Here is a 16,379-nt window from a genome sequence, read left to right on the forward strand (position 1 = left end):
ACGAGTGCTGAGAAGCACCTCTAAACCGGAGTTTACCGCCCGTTGGCGCCACCTGGCTGCGGAAATTTTTTTTCAAACTATTCTTTATCCTATCACCAAGAAATTTGAACCAGATGCAGCTCACATATAGGAGAGCATCACCAAAAAATATTTTTTTAGCAATCTTATTGTGTTCCTGAGTTATTCCATGTCAAATAAAAAAAAAAAAAAATTATTTAAAAAAAAATTATATATATTTTTTGTCTTTTATCAGCTGTTTCTCAGCAAGAAAATGTCCAAATGTAATGTAATTTATATTTTTTTAAAATTTAAAATGTTTTCTATCAAATGATACCTACCTTTTGACTCTCCTTGCTAGAGTTTTGGAGTTATGAGTCTTTACTTTTGTGTGTGTCGCTCAGAAAAAAAAAACTCTAAAAAAGCCTTCAAATGGTATAATGACAGACAATGAAGAACTCGCTTAGTGTTCGAACGGTCCATTGGCCAGTTTGAATAAGTCCTATGATACAGTACTGTACAACCTTCACTGTTGGAGTTTTTTATATGGACTTTACCTCGGTCAAAGATCTTCTTGAGCTCCTCTTTGCAGAAATCCTCCAGTTTGTCTCTAAACTGAAGTACAGCTTCTCTGACGTCATCAAAAGAGGAGAGAGAACTCAAGGGATCGTCATCATTTATGTCTGTAGATTCAGGAGGAGCTGAGAGAGACTGGAAACTCTACAGAAAACAGAAATCAAAGCTCATCACCTCCACACTTCAGACAATAACCTGCACTACTGTCAGATTTGAGCAGCTCTTGTTGATCTTTAGTAACTCTTCTCAATCCAGCCAAAGAAAGACAGCGATCATGAATCCAAATATTTAGCGTATATTGAAATTATATATTTAAAAAAAATTAATGACATCAATAACAAAAAAACTAATTTGTTCAGAAACCATGGAAGTGATCCATTCACATGTAGAAATAAAATCTGAAGGTTGGTAATATACCTACATCTAACTAATAAGAAATGTTTTAAATAATACTATCTGGTAACACTTTACAATAATGTTCAGTTATATGTTATTATTTAATGATGAACTATTAATTTACAAAATTATATTCAGCATATTCAGTGTATGACTATACATTCATCAATAATTAAAGGAACACTTCACTTTTTTTGAAAATAGGCTCATTTTCAAACTCCCCTAGAGTTTAGCAGTCACGTTTTACCATTTTCAAATCCATTCAGCCGATCTCCGGGTCTGTCGGTACCACTTTTAGCATAGCTTAGCATAGTTCACCAAAAGCATAAGTACTTTGATGCCATTCAAGACACAGACACAAATACAGCACAAATTTGGTCTACAAACAGGGAGAGATTCCCACAGCTCCACTCTCTGGCAGTAAAAGTGCTGTCTATACCAGCATCATCTGCACCGGTAGAGCATTTCTTTAGCAAAGGTAGTCTCATCATGAGACATCGTGCACACTTAACTCATAAAATGGTCAAAGCGCTTGTATTTCTGAAAAGCAATATGGCCCTGGTTTAGTGCTTGACTGTGTTCTACAGTACATTGCATTTTCAGTGTTCATTACATATCATGTTACAAGATCAGAGCTGTGTTCAGAAATGAGTTTGTTGTCATTCATAGGCATATTAAGCACTGTAATAAAGCTTGAAGCTTGTTATGACTAGCTGATAGATTTATCTCTACTCTGAGTATTCTCTCAGCCTATTTAGATGTGGGGGAGAGACATTAAATAATTTAAATGTCAGCGTGAACTGCAGGACACAATATAGTGTGATACAATAATAAAACGGGCTAATTTGTATTTTCATGCATAATATAATAAAAGTTCTACGTATAGCTCTAAATCCTTTCTTTTCTTTGAAATCATTTTTTGATAGGAAACTGAGGCTCTATTGAAATAAAATAAAAATATTAAATGGCAATGGCAAGATGTAATAGTGGTATTTTGTTACAGGTTTTATATTGCCATTGGTTTAAAGGTTAAAATATTAATAAAAGGTAAATATTTACAATAGCAATCAAATATTTCATTTATTTTTCATTTTAATTAATTTATGGACTTGGACGGACTCAACTCGTCCGTTAAGAACTTGGACTTGAGTCCAACTCTGCCCCTTTTGGACTCTGACTCGATTGTTTAAGGACTTGGCCTTAACTCGAACTTGACAAAGGTGGATGCGGACCCAACACTAGTCTCTTGCTTAAGTCCACTATGATCCTGTTCTTCTAGATCTCTGTTACCTGCAGGAAATGGATGTGATCCTGTGTGTGTGAAAGCTGCTCCAGCTCAGCGTTTCTCCTCCTCAGATCATTGATCTCCTGCTCCAGTCGCTCCAGTCGTCCTTCAGCTCGACTCACTGCAGTCTTTTCCTGATCTCTGATCCGCTGTGTGGCCTCAGAGCGGCTTCTCTCAATGGAGCGGATGAGCTCAGTGAACATCCTCTCAGTGTCCTCCACTGCTGTCTGTGCAGAGCGCTGTTAGGACACACATCACAATCACACAGTGGCTTCAGTGAGTCCTGACTGAGACTTCTCAAACTTCTCTTCTTCTCCAGACTCACCTTATGAGACTCTACAGCCTCTCTCAGCTGCTGAAGATCTTTCTCTCTCTGCTGGATCCTCTGCTGGAACAACCTCTGCGTCTCCTTCAGCTGGTTCTGCAGCACAAACCAATAACAGAGATGTCACATCATACTGCTGTCACTATATCTGTCAGGGTTCCGTCACTTCAGTCTAGTTTATTCTTGGTTTTGTGACGGATGAACATTTGCTCGTTCTCGTGTGAGCGTGCAGTTATGAGTTTGCTCTGGCTGTACACTCTACTATTCACGTGTGTTGCTGTGTTCTGGTTTGTGTTTAAACTGGCTGCGTGCTTTCATGTTACATTTTGTCTTGTGCTGCGTAGCATGCGGCTTGTGATTTTCACTGGCTGCATGCTTTCATATTGTCATGTTTTGTGTGAACACGTGGCTTATGAGCATTATCATCAGCTGCGTGTTTGTGTATTGTATTGTTTGAGCACATGGCTTTACCGTTTTTCCCGACCTCTACACTGAGGTGTCGCTGTCGTGGAATAAGCCTGTCTCATACCATATATTTTACATCATACAGTGATGTCTTAGGTATGAGAAGACACGGTTATGGTGGCTACTGAACTTCTCACACAGACAACACCAGAGCATTGCTACCTGTACTCCCCCTCTGGGAGGAGCTGGGAGGCTGGGCAATGCTCACAGGCGAAATCCTCGAAGGGCAAGATGGATTTGAGGACCGTCATTGCTGCTAAGATCTTTGTCGAAGAATCCTGAACGCCAGAGGTATTAGGATACTGAGGATGGTCCCCTCTGAAGCCGGACGGTGTTCACCTCATTATTTGGTACCTGTCTGCCTTTCAGTGTCCTCAGGGGGGTGCTCTGCCAACCCCGCTGCAATGTCGGGGCGCAGTACTTCCCCGCGAATCACCCGAGGGTGGCTCGCGCTCTCTGACGCAGCCAAGCCAGTTGTTCCCTGCTGGTGCGCCGATTCAGGGCATTGTGCTGGCTGCCCAAAACACACCAGGTTCCCTGTATAGTTTTTCCTCTCCAAAGCCAGATGGCGTTCACCTCATTATATGGTGCCCGTCTGCCTTTCGGTGCCCTCAGCGCAGTGGTTCCCGGCGTGCACCCTCTAGTTCAGCCCAGCCAGTTGTTCCCTGCCGGGGTTCCACTTCAGGGCACTGCGCTGGCTGCCCATATTTCACCAGAGGCCAGCCTCGAGAGGCTGGTTCCCTTAGTAGATTTTTTTGACAGAGTGGAAAGGTCTGTCAAATATATCTCAGTGGGTCCTGCACACAGTAAAAAGGGGTATGCAATTCAGTTCAGATCACGCATACCCCGAATCACGGGGTGGGTCCCGAGCAGGCTCTGGTAATGACACAAGAGGTAGAGACTCTTCTGCAAAAAGAAGTTATAGAAAGGGTCCCTCCTCCCAGCAGGGAGTCAGGATTTTACGTCCGCTATTTCATTGTGCCAAAGAAAGACGGGGATTGCGGGGGAAGCTCAAGTTCAAGATGCTGACAATAAAACATATCGTGTCACAAATCAGATCCGAGGACTGGTTTGTCATAGATCTAAAAGACGCATACTTCCATGTATCAATCCTCCCGCAACACAGGAAGTTTCTAAGGTTTGCTTTCGGTGGCGAAGCATTCCAATTTTGGGTTCTTCCCTTCGGCCTAGCACTGTCACCCTGCACCTTCACCAAATGTGTAGACGCGGCTCTGATGCCCTTGCGTATGCAGGGCATCCTTATTCTAACTACATAGACGATTGGTTGATTCTGGCTCAATCAGAGCAGATGGAAGTTCAACATCGAGATGTTGTTCTCGCTCACATGAAAAGGTTGGGGTTGAGATTAAACGCAAAGAAAAGTGTGCTTTCTCCAGCTCAGAGGACCACTTATCTAGGCGTGGTGTGGGATTCGAATGTCATGCGTGCTCGTCTATCTCCTGCTCGCATAACATCGATTCTCTCCACTGTCTCAGACATAAAGCTAGGCCAGTCACTCACTGTAAAACAGTTCCAGAGACTGTTAGGTCTTATGGCAGCAGCATCCAACATAATACCTTTTGGCCTGCTGAACATGAGACCACTGCAGTGGGGGCTCAAAAAAAAGGGGTTTTCACCAAAGGGGAATCTTTTTCGTATGATCAGGGTCATGCGGCGATGCCTTCGTTTGGAAGCAAACTTGGTTTCTGTCCCAGGGACCTATGTTGGGAGCTCTCGGTCGTTGCGTCACGCTAACGACAGATGCATCCCTCACGGGCTGGGGGGCGATCATTAGCTGTCGCTCGGTTCGAGGTCTTCGGCAGGACCATCATCTCTCTTGGCACATAAACTGCCTGGAGATGTTGGATTCGAATGTCATGCGTGCTCGTCTATCTCCTGCTCGCATAACAAAACAGTTCCAGAGACTGTTAGTGTCACAGACTCCTTCCGAGCGCCAAAGACGGCTGACCCTGAACCTCTGTCTCTATTGTGGTTTACCTGGGCACATCATCTCGGCATGCCCAACTCGTCCCCCACGACCGATGGTGAGTGCCATTATTCCTTCACTCAATAAGATGAAACCACTCACCACTGTTGTCAACCTTACTGCTGCTGGTATTTCCCTTCCAGTGGTGGCGCTCCTCGATTCAGGGTCAGCCGGCAACTTCATCTCCGGCACCCTCTGTCGGCAGCTCAAACTCAAGACCACGCCCTCTCCGACTGTCTATCAGATCCACTCAATCACGGGAAAGCCTCTGAGCCGAAGATGTGTGCGCCGATGTGTGGGTCCCATTCAATTATGTGTCGCATTCTTCATCTGGAAAACATCCATCTGCTGGTTCTGAAGGAATCCACCTCTGACGTGGTTCTAGGGCGTCCCTGGTTGGAGCAGCACAACCCTACCATCTACCATCATCTGTTTCTCAAGCTGTTTCTCTGACCTTCCAGTTCCTCGAGTATCATCCTCTCATGATCTAACCATCTGTGCCACCTCCATCGAGAGTCCAGTTGAGAAATGTTCCACCGAGATTCCAGAGTGCTACGCCCCTTTCAGTGACGTCTTCTGCCTGCAGAAAGCCTCCAAGCTGCCTCCACACCGGCCTTGGGACTGTGCCATCGATCTGCTTCCGGGTGAGCCAGTGCCAAGGGGTAAGATCTATCCCCTTTCCATCCCGGAGGAGAAGGCCATGGAGGAATACATCAAAGAGGCCCTTGCTCAAGGATACATCCGCCCGTCTACTTCCCCTGCTGCTTCGAGCTTCTTCTTTGTGGCAAAAAAGGACGGAGGCTTGAGGCCCTGCATAGACTACCGCTCCCTGAAAAAAATTATTGTCAAGTTCCGTTATCCCCTTCCTTTCGTCCCAGCGGCCCTGGAACATCTCCGTGGTGCCACTGTGTTCACAAAGTTGGACCTCCGCAGCGCGTACAACCTCATCCGGATACACGAGGGGTACGAGTGGAAGACTGCCTTCATCACGCCCGCCGGCCACTATGAATATCTTGTTATGCCGTATGGCCTGGTCAACGCCCCCTCCGTCTGCCACGACCACCAGGACTCTTGGAACCAGTATTTGGGTTGGGCCGAGTACGCACAGAACTCCCTGCGTCAACCTGCCACCGGACTCACTCCATTCCAGTGCGTGCTCGGTTACCAACCCCCACTGTTCCTGTGGACCGGGGAACCATCGGACGTCCCAGCTGTGGATTACTGGTTCTGAGAGAGCGAGAGGGTCTGGGACTCAGCACACCACCATCTGCAGAGAGCCCTGCGCAGACGCAGGATGACGGCCGACCTTCGTCGCTCTCACGCTCTCACCTACCAACCCGGACAGAAAGTGTGGCTATCGACTAGAGACATCTGCCTGCGTCTGCCCTGCAAGAAGCTGAGTCCCAGGTTCATTGGCTGGTTCAAGATCCTTAAGCAGATCAACCCGGTGACATACCAGCTCCCCTCACAGTATCGTATACATCCCACCTTTCACGTATCTCTCCTCAAGCCTCACCATCCCTCTGTTCCTCTCTCTACAGGGCCCGACGTGGCAGCCGCCGAACCCCCCCTTCCACTCATCGTGGAAGACGGAGCCACCTACGAAGTACGGGACATCTTGGACTCCCGGCGCCGTGGTGACCAGTTGGAATACCTGGTGGACTGGGAGAGATATGGCCCTGAAGAGCGCTCTTGGGTCCCCAGGAATGACATCCTCGATCCCAATCTGCTAACTACCTTCCACGTCAATCACCCTGACAGACCTGCCCCACGTGCAAGAGGACAGCCACCTCGACGCCGGGGTCCTCGGCCCTCAGGAGCGGGCCGTGGAGGGGGGGTACTGTCACAGACACGTCAGGCTCCACCGCTCACCAATCACAGCACACCCAATCACCAGAATACTGATCACCGGCACCTGCACCTCATCAGCACCTCATCACAGCCAGCATAAAGAGCACTCACACACACCACTCGATGTCCGGTCTCGTTTGCATTAACTTACTTGTATGCTTACCTTAAGGACTCTCCGCGATCTACTTACCTGTCTCCAAGAATCTCCTCGTGTATTCTCTCCTCTTTGTGTGAGTGCTCCAAACCTCCAGTGTCTCCAGTTCCAAGGTCTCCGGTATCTGAAAACCACAAAAGAACTCTGTTATCACCCTCCATCTCAAGAACCTGCTCAACTTCACTGCTCACTCACCTGCACTTCTGCCACTGCTCATACTGGTTCTCAATAAAGCTCCTTTACCTGTTAAAGTCGATCTCTGTCCCTTCTGTACTGTAACAGTTAGGTCTTATGGCAGCAGTGTCCAACATAATACCTTTTGGCCTGCTGAACATGAGACCACTGCAGTGGTGGCTCAAAGCCAAGGGGTTCTCACCGAATTATTATTATTATGTTGAAATGTGAAAGCACAGCAACCAATCTGACAAACTATTACTTGACAAAAAAAAAGAAGTCAAAATTCTGTTTAGGATATGGCAAGGTTGCTTGCATAGCAGTCTGCAAGTATACAAATTAAATAAAATTGTCATTTCAGTAAATCCACATTTTGATATTGTGAAATGGATATTATCACAGTGCGAAAACAGTGATTTCTTTAAGTTTCTGTTGAAGATTAGTAAGCATCAGCTTGCACAGCTGACATCACATCTCCAGAAGGCAGACAGGTGATGCTCAGCAAGGAGTTATATAAATCTTTAGGATGTAGATCCTGTTTTAGATTTTAATAGACCACATTTATTATATAATTTATTGAATCTTGTGTCTTCTGAAAGAATACAACTGATCACAATCAAAAAGTGCCTGTTTTTTGTTTGTTTATTATAGCACAGGCAACATATACTATAATATTTGTCACTTTCAACAGTGTTTTTGTCATTTCAAAGGGTTTTCTGTGAAATAACACTGGGATGTTGCATTTAAACCACTGTTTAATGGGGAGACATTAGATTTGGGTAGGCAGAAATTACATTAAAAAATGTAATATTCTTCCCATCAGGTGCATTTGAATAACTCTAGCATACAACATGATAAAGACAAAATTCTTTTTTCAAGTCTTTTCTGAAATCTAGTGGAAACAAGCAAAACTTCCTAGAGGGTGCTAGAGCACGCAGGGCCTGAATACACTTTCTGTTTTATGTAAAATTACACACAAGAATTCTCTGATGATTAAACACCAGCAGAACACTGATCTGGGGCCGTATTCACAAAACATCTTAAGGCTAAAAGTAGCTCCTAACTTGCTGATTTAGGAGAAACTCTTAAAAATAATTTTAGGAGTCCTAAATTTTTGCTCTAAGAGTATTTCACAAAGCATTTTAGCACTAAAGCTAGCTCCTAAGTCTGTGAAACGTTAGGAGTAGTCAAGAGGACTCCTAAGTCACTAAGATCAAATCACAAACAGTCCTAATCCACCCAAAGACACTGTACACCATTGAGACAATAGTGACATAGCCTTGGGTGCTGAATCTTTTCTTCATAAATGCAATACATTTTGATTTATAGATTTGAATCTACGATGAGACGCCAAAAAAATCTTTAACAAATAAATAAATATTGTCTGATTACCTGTGGCAGTGGTTTTCATGAGTTCACACTTACAAATGATTGAATAGAGTAAAAAAAATGTATATATAAGCGTATTTGGTGTGCTGTCCAAGAGGATCGAGGGCTCCGAGTTTGGAATTTAGCCCAAATTTCTCCCCGTATCCCCAGCCAAGTGTGAGGAGTGGGTTGGCGGAGGGATACAGAAAACTGTTGAAGTAACTATAGGCGAGTCGACTCTAATCTGTGTATATATTCCTCCTCACGAGCTGATTAGAAAGATTGTTCGAATGTGTTTCTCCTAAACTTTGTTTATAAAACATAATTTGTCGCTTGAATTCTGCATTCTCTTGAGATGCAGACACCCAAGAGGTGGATAATTAACTGTATATACTAGTTTAATTAGTGACACTTAGCCTACATTTTAAAACCTTTATGGCAACAATATGGTAACATTTTATTTTGACTATGGCAACATTTTTATTAAAAAATATTTATTTGAATAGGGCAACATTTGTATTTTAAAACCTTTATTTTAATATGGAAACATGACACCTCATTCTACAATATTTCTATGATTAAATCACTGACTCCTCCCCCATCAGCCAATCACTGTGTGTATACTCCATAGCAACGAGGTCAACCCCGGGTTCTTCGGTCACTTTTGACCGAAAAGTTTTACAATAAAATTTTTTAAAAATCGTAGCTTCATCGGAATGGTACGATACTTTGTGACTTTTATTTTATTTGGTATATGAACACACAAAAAAATTGGGGACAGGATTTGACAAGGCTAAGTGGTCGTAAAAAAAAAAAAAGTCACACTCAGAATCTTCGCGGTCAAAAGTGACCGCCATAAGAAATGATTGGGAAATTGGCAAAAATACAAAAAGTCAGAGATTTTTTTTGTGCGTACAATCTACAAATCAGCCACGATGCCTAAAAAAGGTACACAACAGTGAAGGGGTGATTCTCTAAAACATCAAGAGTGCAAAACAGACAAACTCACACACACACACACACTTATACACACATAAACATACACACACACAAATGAACGTGTCACTGTAAAAGCTAATTTTGGAAAATGTGTAAAATAAAATCAATTATTTAACCGCAAAGTAAGAAAAAAAGCACAAAGCAATGAAAGCATGAGACTGTAAGCCATCAAGATTGCAAAACAGACAAACACACTCACACACACTCTCACACACACACACACACACACACACACACACACACACACACACACACACACACAGTTTAGGTTTTGGTTCCTTGTGGGGACATTGGCGTAAATTCCATAGGCGTAATGCATTTTATACCGTACAAACTGTACACTCAGAGTAAAAACAAAATGTTGTGCCAGTTTTTTCCTGAATTGCCTTTTCTTCTTTAGCAGGCATTTGTGGACTAAAGGTGCACAGAGCGCCCTCCGGCTGCAAGTATGAATTCAAAACACAGTATCCAGCACTCATAGTAATGACTATAAATACTGAATAAATATTACTCCTCTGAATAGAAAATTGACAAACATATGAGAATCCATTAGTATTTCTCCAAATGTGCATGCTTTTAAGCTAAAAGCCTATATGAAATGCCATAGAGGTAACATAATTGTTCAGATACTTTGCATCACAGAAATACATTATATTTTAAAGAATATAATGGAATACCATTATTTTAAATTGTAGTAATATTTCACAGTATTGCTATTTTTTCTGTATGTTTGATTTACACCATGATGAGATTTGAATCATGATTACAGAGAGTTTTTTCACAGCCTACCTGACTGAAAGAGCTCATTATTTATGCAGCTCATTAGAGCTCTTTATGCAATTCTTTTGTCTTCTCAGGTGAGAATCACCCATTATACATGAGGATTCACGCCTCCACGCATACTGTGTTTCTTGACCAAAGATGTTTTAGAAAATTTAAATCTCTCTATTGTTTTATATGAACAAGCAGACAGCATAATTTTTACCTCATTTTGAAGCAAAAACTCTAGTCTACAACCTCAAATACCCAGAAGTCTTGTGAACACAGATTTAATATATATTTTTTGGCCTTATTTCAGTGACTTAAGTTTTTTGTTTTTTCAATAACCACGCATAAACATTATTCCTTCAAAAACACAAACATGTACATACGTGTTCCTCACATATTATTGTAACCTAGTTTGTTCTGAATACAGTGTAATGGCACTTTATCCATTAATATGTTTATGAACAACTGAAAAAAGCACAAATGTCAGGGCATGTCAAAACTTCTCCAAGGCCCCAAAAATCCTCAGACCCCTGAGGGTTAAATTAGAATTAAAACAATGGGTAACAAAATGCTTTCCATTTGTTCTCTTTCTAACGCAATGCTCAGGTTTGACTGTATTATAAAGTAAAACTGGCACTTCAAATTACCATTTAAACCAACCAAACAAACAAAAAACTTGACAAAAGTAGTCTTTGAGAATCTCTAAATATATATTCAAATCAACAACCTAAAAAAAAAGGAGAAAATACTGTATGTGCAAAAACAACTAGGGAATTCACAAGCCTTTCTATAGAGAGCTGTACATCAGTCTAGTGGTTAACTATGGTGGGACCAATCTGACTTAAAAAAAAAATTATTTTAAAGGCCTAGTCTCTATTTTAACCTGAAATACAGCATTAATTGAAAAATAATGAAAATGATATATAAATGTTTTTTTGTATTATTTTCAATGGGGAAAAATAGATCATAATTGTTGCATAAATATTAATTATTACCATAAAATTCTCTCAAAATTCAAAATTAAAAAGAAAAAATATTATTGAATAAAAATATATTACATTGATTTTACTGGGGGGAAAAAATATTTGATTTCAGGGGTCCGGTCACTTTTGACTGCAAAGGTCCTGAGTGTGACTCCTAAATGAAGAACCCCAGAGGGTTAAGACTTCTCTCTATTCCTTAGTAAAAGTTGGTCTCAGCAGTTTTGTGAATAGGTTTTAAGAGAAAACTCTTAGCTAAGAACTTTTACTGCTATTTAGGAGATCTCTTAGTGGTAAGATAAAATGTTTTGTGAATACGGCCCCTGATCACTAACATTCAGTTTATCTGGTCTTTTTCTGTGCAAAAACATCAAACATCATAATAATGATCCATGTCTCTGTAAAGTAAAACATTTTTTCTCCAAATGGCATAGAATCTTATGTTAAAGCCATCTGCAAAAACTGACCATTAAATAAAAAATCAAATAAAAAATTCAAGATTCAACTGTTTTTCTCTCTGTGTCTGTTTCCCTTTCAGACTGATGGCTGCCATTTTCAAGGCCAGATTCTACATGTTCCACAGGTGTCTGGTCCCACCTGCATCGAGCCAGGACACACACAACTTGACAGGAGATGGGGTGAAGGTACTTCAAGTGTTTGGACAAAATGTCCAGTCCTTAGTATTGTTGCAAACTAGGAGGGCCCCCTAGTTTCCAACAATTCCCAGTCAGACCTATATCATTGAGTACCTTTCATTTAATTCATCCAGACCAAGTCTAAATTCCACTGCCATGTCACAGTGATAGTGAAGAATCTGGTGATTAAATGAGACCTGCTCACTAATTATGTGACTCTGTTTAACCAACAACTCTATATTATTCATTTTACAATAGTACTAAATTCATCAGTGTTGAAGTGTTGCATGGTCATTGAGAAGTTGTTTAGGTGTCTCACACGCAATGGAGCATCATCAGTGGAAATATTCCTTGACCTATGGAGATTTGACCTGCCCGGCAAACCAAACCTTCTGCTTGAAGGTGACTGAGGACTTCTCAGAGGGTTAATTAAGCATCCTGGGGAGGACACAGATGCTTCCACAAAGTGTAATGACACTTTCAACTGACACCTTTTGATAATGCTGATCAGTACAACAACTTGATACATGACATTCTACAGACTTACAATATCTAGTTTATAGTTCATACCTGTTTCTCTGTCCTCTCTGCTGCAGCTGATACAATGTCGTGTTTTTTATGTTCATCAATTGTACACAGCAGACATATAAACTTCTGATCAGTGCGGCAGAAAATCTCAAGGAGTTTATCATGTGTTTGGCAGATCATCTCCTGCAGTCGTCCAGTGGCTTCAGTCAGATTCTGTCTCTCTCTTTTAAAGAAAACCTCACGATTTTCATGGTGATTCTGACAGTCAGAATCCAGACAGGACTTGACGGCTTTGTGTTTTCTTCCAGTACAAACATCATAGTGCACATCTCCATCTCCAGTGTAACAGTCAGCAAGTTTTCTCTTCGGACTCTGCACCACTTCAGGCAGCATGGTGTTTTCAGCTGAAGCAGTTCTAGGATTGAAGAGACAGAAACATTTATATTTCAGTTTCAATTTCTCTTCAGTTTCGTTTTTCATGGTGGGGTGGGGGGTTCCCCACTTACAAGGTCACTCAAACACAGAATCACTGTATTCAGCACAAACTAGGCAACAATGATGTGAGAAACAAGTATGTACATGTTTGTATTTTGAGAGAACTACATATATGCATGGTTTTTGAAAAATAAATAAATAAATAAGTCACTGAAATAAGGCCACAAAATGCATACAAAATACCCACATAATGAGCCATTAGGTCAGAAATGTGACTGACTCAACTAAGAAGGAATGCAATGACAAAAGAAATATATAATTTTTTGTTTTAAGTTTATATAAAATATAATTAACTATCTAAATGAGAGTCAAAGACACATTTTGAGTCCACAGTTATACCTGTAAATACATTCTGTTTAGAGATGAACATCAAATACCTGGCATTTGTATTTTAAATTACAGTACCGATCAAAAGATTGGATGCATTACTATTTATAATGTTTTTGAAATAAGTCTCATGCTCGTCAAGCCTGCATTTATTTGATCAAAAATATAGAAAAAACAGCAATACTGTGAATTATCACAATTTAAAATAACATTTTTTTAATATACTTTAAAATATAATCATATTACCTCTTTGCCATTTCATATATTATATTTGTTATATTATAGAGCCTAAATATTAATATGTTGTTTAATAAATTGCTAACACATTTTATTTCAGTATTTATTACGTATTTCAGTTGATTTGCTCATCTCAGTATAGCAATATAATTTGGGAATAGGCATGGCAATTTACTAATGTAAGTCGATCTGCCCCATTAATTCACACTGAGACACACAAAACTGGATTCATATTTAAACAGTGCGGTTCAAAACAGCCACTATATTGCAATTAGAATAAAGAACTAAAGAATAAAAAAAAACTTACCATTCACAATCAATGGTTCGATCTAGTTGATCAATTTCCCTTTTTTTTTATACTGCTATTTACCTGCTTCAAAGAAATGTTAATGAGTGGAAAGTACCTAAAAAACTTAAATCATTTAACGAGTTGAAAGTACATAAAATACTTCGTGGAAATTACCTAAAAACCTAAAGAGATGATTGTTGACTTTGAGAAGAACCCGAGCCGCCCACATTTCTTTAATTGTTTATGAGTCAGTTGTGTCAAGAGTCTTCAGCATTAAGTTCCTCCCATCCTCACCACCTTCCAGCAGGAAACCATAGAGTATCCTCTGCAGCTGTATCTGTAATGCCACTTCAAGACACTCAAACAGCTTTTCTCTCCAGACTGTTTGGCTGCTTAACTCCAAATTTAAATTTAAATTAATAAAATTGAAATTGAAATTAATAAAATTGAAATTGAAATTAATAAAATTTGAAATAATTGATTGAATTGATTAAAATGAAAGGAGAAGTAACTTCCAGGTCCCAGGGGTAGCGCATGCGTGTGTCTAAGTGTTGTTTGTCTTTATAAGCAAGAAGTGCGTTCGTCTAAATGTTTAACGCAAGAAGTGCATTCGTCTAAATGTTTAACGCAAGAAGTGCGTTCGTCTAAGTGTTTATCGCAAGAAGTACGTTCGTCTAAATACGCATGAAGTGTGTTTTTTGTCTGCCTGAGTGGGGCACATAAATGTTATATGTCTGTATGTGTGAAAAGCGCTGAAGTGTGTGATCACGCTTGTCCGTGTGATAGCCAGAGCAGACGGGAGAACCCGGCGTTGAGCGGGGACTCCTGGCTGGCTGTCAGATAGACAAGAACTGTTAGTTTTAAAATAGGGAAGACTTTGAGAAGAGAGGGCGATTTGAGAAAAAGGTTACTGAGATGTAAAATATTGTATATAGTGCAGTATTAGTTTGAAGAAATAACATGCAGATGAAATAAAATTGCTGAAAGCATTGCTTGTTTTGCTTTAAATTTAATCAGGCTGTGTTAAGTTGCTTTGTGTACATAAAAGCATATGATAAGTGTTGTTCAGAAGCATATGTGAATATTCCTGCAGGTTTTGTGAAATGGACACTAAAATTCAAAATTATAAATATGATATAAAATGTAAAAGTTTGTATAAGAACTGATAAAAGAACTAAGAACTTGCCCAGAAATCGGTTGTGTTGTTAATTTGGACACTTTCCAGACTGCTGTGATCCAGACAGGGATACACAGCCCTTGATAAGTCAAAACAATAACGGAAAAGGTAACAGAGAAAACTGTTTTTCCATTTTAGCAAAAATTGATGTATAATAAATTTTGTATTGCTTGGTGTAAAGTTGGCAAAAGCGTATGAGAATGTTGTTTAAAAATATATGTGAATATTCCTGTTGATTTTGTGAAATGGAAAACCAAGTTTTTAATGGACACTGAAATCCAACATAATAAAAGGGAATGTAAAATAATATAAAAGAACTGTTGAAAAAACTACAATCATTCCCAGAAATTGGCTCTGTCGTTTATCTGGACACTTTCCAGACTGTAAGCGCTGTGATCCAGACAGGGAAACACAGCCCTTAACAAGTCAAAACAAGTAAGCAAAAGTTCATAGAGAAAACTCTGTTTCTCCATTTTTTGCAAAAACTGGTGTACAGTGATTTTCAAAGTGTGCTGCATGAGTGAAAACCCGGGTGTGTGATTGTTTTAAAAGTGTGTGATTGAGCCTGCATTGTAAAAACTAGAGAGTGAAGCTAAAGGCGGGGCTGCCTCTATTAGAGAGAGGAGAAAACTAGAGAGAGCAGTAAAGGCGGGGCTGCGAGAGGAGAGAATTGTGTGTGTGTAGAGGGAGAAAGACAGAGAGAGAAAGTTCACACTTTCTGGTTGTGGATATTTTATAAATCAGAAAGTGGGGAACAAATTCCAGCATAGACTTAGAACTAAATTTTGATTATTGAACAACATTATTCCCACCAGTGGACCTGAAATAGAGGAACTGCCTGTTTAAAATACCTAAGAAAGACTATTCAAATATCTAAATATTGTCTGATCTTCGTGGTGATAACTAGTTAAGAATAGACGCAAGCTGCGATTAGAGAGGCATATAGCCTACTAAAAAAGTGTGAAACATATAGTCATAATTTAGAATATAATAGCATCAACACCTAGAGATGCCAAGGTATAGACATCAATTACACAGAGATACTATAGGATAGCCTCCAGAAAATAGGGAAAAAGGACACAAAGCTTAAATGCATAAGGCAAGCAGAGGAAACATGTGATTATGTGCAGAGAAACTGATTCTAAAAATTAAAAATCTAATTAAAATTATATAATGACAAAAAGGAAAAGGAAATGGAAAGATCGCCTCCCCACGAACTGCCTTATGGCCCTTCGGAGAAAAAGATGTCTGACATAACAGGAAGAGTAGAAGAAAGAGGTAGGGCTGTATGATATTGAAAAAAAAAATGCAATATGGAATTTGATATTGATTTAAGGGTCAAAGACGAAAAAGGGTTTTCAAGTAT

At 40.2% G+C, this 16,379-nt stretch overlaps 1 protein-coding gene across 1 annotated transcript; it reads right to left on the minus strand.

Annotated features, from left to right (window-relative positions):
- Positions 1–84: 84 nt before the first annotated feature.
- On the minus strand, positions 85–12,968 carry LOC137025129 (tripartite motif-containing protein 29-like). Its single transcript, XM_067393160.1, has 5 exons — positions 12,531–12,968; positions 2,580–2,675; positions 2,260–2,493; positions 555–717; positions 85–89 (listed from the first exon to the last, which is right to left on the minus strand). Exons 1-5 carry the CDS (start codon positions 12,966–12,968, stop codon positions 85–87), a joined length of 936 nt encoding a protein of 311 aa, XP_067249261.1.
- Positions 12,969–16,379: the final 3,411 nt, after the last annotated feature.

Source organism: Chanodichthys erythropterus, chromosome 8 (genome assembly GCF_024489055.1).
Source record: "Chanodichthys erythropterus isolate Z2021 chromosome 8, ASM2448905v1, whole genome shotgun sequence".
Lineage (NCBI taxonomy): Eukaryota > Metazoa > Chordata > Actinopteri > Cypriniformes > Xenocyprididae > Chanodichthys > Chanodichthys erythropterus.

Bases quoted from the DNA above. Each gene is read 5' to 3' on its own strand.
- LOC137025129 (XM_067393160.1), bottom strand. From the start codon at position 12,968: ATGAAAAACGAAACTGAAGAGAAATTGAAACTGAAATATAAATGTTTC. The intron at 2,676-12,530 runs GTATGAACTATA...TTTGTGCTGCAG, and splicing joins CAGAGAGGACAGAGAAACAG to AACCAGCTGAAGGAGACGCA. The intron at 2,494-2,579 runs GTGAGTCTGGAG...GTGTCCTAACAG, and splicing joins AGGCTGTAGAGTCTCATAAG to CGCTCTGCACAGACAGCAGT.